Source organism: Theobroma umbraticum, unplaced genomic scaffold (assembly GCF_002168275.2).
Source record: "Theobroma umbraticum cultivar Fairchild unplaced genomic scaffold, ASM216827v3 scaffold_130.0, whole genome shotgun sequence".
Taxonomy (NCBI): domain Eukaryota; kingdom Viridiplantae; phylum Streptophyta; class Magnoliopsida; order Malvales; family Malvaceae; genus Theobroma; species Theobroma umbraticum.
In genome coordinates this window covers 4,268,795-4,273,532 of record NW_018397264.1, presented here as the reverse complement: position 1 = coordinate 4,273,532, position 4,738 = coordinate 4,268,795, and the positions used below count along the sequence as shown (strand labels likewise).

The window sequence follows — 4,738 nt, the reverse complement described above, 5'->3', positions numbered from 1 at the left end:
TTCGTGCATAGAAGGCAAGGGTCATTGATATAGCAAGGGAGGGTTTTAAATATGGTTGAATTGTTTGTTGTTCACGCAGTTTCAGCTGCTTTAATTGGATGGTGGAAGTTTGAGAAGGAATTGAGCCAATTGTGAAGTTCAACACAATCCATGTGGTGCTCAGGAAGGGGCCGGGCAGAAGAGTAATTCGTGTGTACTTCTTAACTGTTTCACTTCGAATGGTTAACAAGTTTCTTCCCAACAAATTTAAGAGGTTATATTTGGTTTATGTTAACTCCTTTTCTGATGCTGAATTTTGTTAGCTTCTGGGGATTTAACCATCAAGTAGAGTAGCTAGTTTCATTATCATTCAGGATTCAGTTGCCATCACCGATCTTTTCGTCGTAGTATGTTACGACGTTAGTGAACATGAGTCTTCCAATCAATTTGCTCACGAGTTCCCTTTTTATACATTAGATTTTCATGATTTTAGTTGATTAATTTTGGAATATTTTCTTCCTTGTTCCCAAAGCTATACAGGCAACCTGGAGTGCAGTATGCCTCATGCCGGCCGAGCTCACAAGCTTAAGCTTGTGACCCAAACTGGGGTCAAGATTCGGTCGGAAAAATTGCTCTGATTTGCTACACAAAATCTATATACCTCATCATCATCATATGAATGAGAATTTCATTGTTTTGTCTCTCTTTTTTTTCTTTTGGATAAAAGGGTTTGACAAAAAATTTGATTTCTTTCTTTATCTTGTCAAAGGTATATACTAAAACTTGAATTTAGAGTGAATATATCACAGTATAATAAATTGTTAAGCTATACTGGATTCATGCTTAACCGTCTTATTATCAAAACTAAACTTGTACGAAATAATTATAAATTCAAATGTAGGACCCTCGAGCAAACGAGCTTATGACATAGAATTGAACTAAAAATTAGTAAATACCTTTTGAGGTGGGATACCAAGTATATGCGATTGTAGAGGCATGAGGCATCAACAGCTGCAAACTGGCTCGACGTTATTTTGCAAGTTTATGTTTTCTTGACCAGGTTTTAGGTGGGGCAACAACTTCAGGCCAGAATGTTGTCAACAATAATTTAATCAACTTCTTAGATCTACAATAAGAGGATCAAGTTCTTTACAGATGTAGTCAAAAAGTTTTTGGAATATGTTCATAATTCCATAGAGTAGAAGCCAAAACCACATTACTCAAACCACGGGGCACCAACCTTTGAGTCTGTATCTTATTGTTATTTTCCTACTAACTGCAATTTAATGGAGTATAATTTCACTAATTCATTTTCTTTTTTTAAACTATAGTTCTCTTGAATTTAGGTTTGGTTACTACAAAGCGAACTAGTGCTATATATTGCAATATCAATCCTCATTAAAATCAACAAAGTTTTTAAGAATGTTATATTTCTTTCAAATACTGTTTCAAGGAATTCTATGTAATTGTTCAATTAATTACTATTTCAAGTTAAATAGGAAATTCAAGTTTAATATGGAAATAGATAAACAATTAATCAATTTTTTTTAATTTTATAAAAAAATACAATGAAGGATAAAATAATTAAATTTAAAATACTATAATGTATATTATTTATTATTTACACTCTATATAGTAATAAATGAAAATGACACAACTTGGATTTCCATTTCTAAAAAATTTGAGGCTTGGAAAGACCAGTGGTGCAATGGGCGTTTCTATTTCTAATGCGTAGTCCAAACCCATGATGAAGACAACCTATTATACTCTACCTAATACTGTGGCAAAATGGCCAAGAGCTCGCTGATCAGTGGGTGGATATATGCTCAATGTGGTATTAGCCACTGTTTTTAATTACTAAATAAAGGGGACACTTGCTTCTAACCCCCTAAAATTTTGTCAACCCAATTTGTTAGATCATTCTCATACTTTCATTCTTGTTTCCCTCCTGATTAATGGTATTAGATTTGTGCATCCAGAGAGTGAACAGCACATTGGATCTCTTCCTTCTCAACACTGCAAAGCCTCGTCCAGTTCTCTAATTACTCTTGACATTGTCAAAGTGTTTCTTTTTTTGGTTTATTTTGATCAGCAGTGCAAAGCTCGTTGTCTTGGTGGAGCCCATATTGTATATCCACCGTCCAGCAGTTCTTATATCCCCCATTTATTTAGAAGCTCCAAGGTCAAAAGTCAAAACACTCAGTTCCTGTATATACCCATTAGCTCAACCATCATCTCATCACTTGCAAGCCAAGACAAAAATCAAAGCTCATTTCTAAAATGCATCCTTTTTCAGTATTTCTCCTCGCATTAACCTTCATTTCCCTTGAAGTATTTCTCCTCTCTCCTGGCGCCTCTACCAGAATCCATACTCATCTCCTGTTCCCTGCTTCTCCCCGCAGTGCATCCGGGGTCGCTCTTACCTCCCTGGTTTTTGTCCTCGAGCTAACAATCTCATCATCGGAAATGACCAGTGCCATTGCATTGTAACCCCTGCAAATCCTGTCACTAAATCATGTGCTGTATCCAAATTGACTTACGGAAATTTTATAGCCTGTTGGACGAACGGCAAAAACCCAACTGGTCCAATTTGAATAAAATCTATTTCTCGTGTGCACCCAGCTCTGTTTTCAAGTCTCTCCCTCAGGGGATTAGCGGCTTGGCTGCTCTATGTCGAGCTCCAATTGCTTTTTCATCTCAGTTCACTCCTCCTTATTTGGAATAACCTAGAAGTTTGCAATTTGTTTGCCTGGTGTAATCTCCCAGGGTTACTTTCTTTGGTGATGGTCCATGCAATCTTCTTCCTCGATTCCATGCAATGAAAGTTCTCTCTAACACTCCATTGCAAAAGAAGTCTAACTCACAGGAATACTCTGTTGGCCTGAAGGGTATATCAATCAATGGAAGGGAAACCAAGCTTCAGCCAAACGCATTTTCCTTTGATTCTTAACGCAATGGTGGTGTGAAGCTCAGCACAGTTGTTCCTCACACAACACTTAGGAGCGATGTTTCCAAAAACTTCATGGAAGAATGTGAACCCTTTCGGTCTCTGCCTTAAAGCTAGTGCAATGGGGTGGAGCCGTGTGAGTTTGCCTGCTCCCACGATTGAGTTGGAGTTTGGAAATGGGGTGGAGGATATTTGGAGCAAATTCAATGAAGCAAGTTGGTGGAGATGTGGCATGCCTGGCCTTTGTTAATGGTGGCAAGACAGCTAAAGAAGCTGTCGTGACTAGATCATACCAATTGGCGAATAATTTCCTCCAGTTGGATCTGGCCAGTTCGAGGCTGGGTTTCAGTTCTTCTTTATACTCCTATAGGAGATCATGTGATAACGTCAACTTCACATCAGCAGTTTGAACTCAGTAAGGTTCTTACATGAACATTCTCCAAGTAATGATTAGCCCTTTCTCCTGCATTCTCTTGTGATTAAGATAAAATGTATGAATAAGTAATCCCCTACAGCTTTTACATACTAGTTGCAGCTAGCTGGGGCTTTTGTTTTTCCAATTATTGAAATAAATTTCTGACTTGTAGCTCCGAAGTTGGAGAGAATAAAATGATGTTTTAATATGAGAAAATAAATTCAAAATTTATATTTGCATATTATCTAATTTATAGCAGCATCTCTTTGCTAATAAAGTAAATCCAAAGTTGGCAATTTCTTCGTTTAATTTTACTCTCTAGAAACCGAGGAATTCATTGTGTAAATAATATTTCTCCTGTTGAGATGATGTGTTTGACGAAGTGCAAGCCACTGAAATCATTTTATATATCCTTATGATTAAGAGTTGAAAAACAAAAGAGTGGTACCCTATGTACACAAACTACTAATTAGACTACAATTCCATCGCCAATGACATCAATGAAATTCTTAGACAATGATGTGCAATATTCAACGGTCACGTCTCCATGTCCAGAAGCGATGAAAGGTACAAGAACCAATTGTTAAAATTAAAGCTATAACTGGGTTAAACAAGATCTTGAACCCCCTTTTTTTTTCTAAGTACTCTATTAGCTGTCAGTTTCATGAAAAAAAAAATGTCCAAGAGATTCAACCCTACACCCCTTTCGCCCAGTCTCAAAAAGTAAAAAATAAAAAATAAAAAATAAAAAATGAAAAAAGAAGAAGAGAGATTTGTTAGACGAAATTAATCCACATAGAGATGGTAGATTTCGTCTCATGGATTGCTACTGGCTTCCCGATACTACGATGCAATTAATCAGATAGGGTGGACTGTTGATTACTGTGCCCTTCCCCTTTTTAGTTCTAGTACTTAGCAAGGAATTTGACGTGATATGAAACTTAGACTTGCTCTAAAATGACATTAATGATAGTTGCATTGTATAAGTTTTTAATGCACAGTCCCAATCCAGCCATTCCCCAGTTCGATTATCAGAGAGAATTGCTTCAACGAGCTAGCTAGGAACAGTCGAACCTCCGCATCATTCGGAATATTTAATCCAAGACTTTGAAACTCAACACACAGCCAGCTGTCCAGATATATCAATCAGTCTTTTCATAAATAAATGCACCATTTTTTATTGCAACTTGGAGTTAAATAACGAGGGCGAGACCTTTGCCAAGCAACCAGGCCAACTTTGTTTTATACAAATTTTAGCCTTCGAAATCGACGAGCACTTTAATGCTTCACTCCATCTTAAATTATTGCTAATGAGAATGAAAAGCTGGACACCCGTTTAAGCGGTGGATGTAAAGTTGAAGTTGGAACATGTTGTTTGTCGGAACAGGAGAGAAGAG

General features: G+C 37.0%; 1 protein-coding gene across 1 annotated transcript; it reads left to right on the top strand.

The window, feature by feature from the left end:
- The first annotated feature begins 2,494 nt into the window (after window positions 1–2,494).
- Window positions 2,495–3,336, top strand: LOC149526865 (putative aspartic proteinase GIP2). The gene is made up of 2 exons (XM_089784418.1): window positions 2,495–2,691; window positions 3,114–3,336. Exons 1-2 carry the CDS (start codon window positions 2,495–2,497, stop codon window positions 3,334–3,336), a joined length of 420 nt encoding a protein of 139 aa, XP_089640544.1.
- Window positions 3,337–4,738: the final 1,402 nt, after the last annotated feature.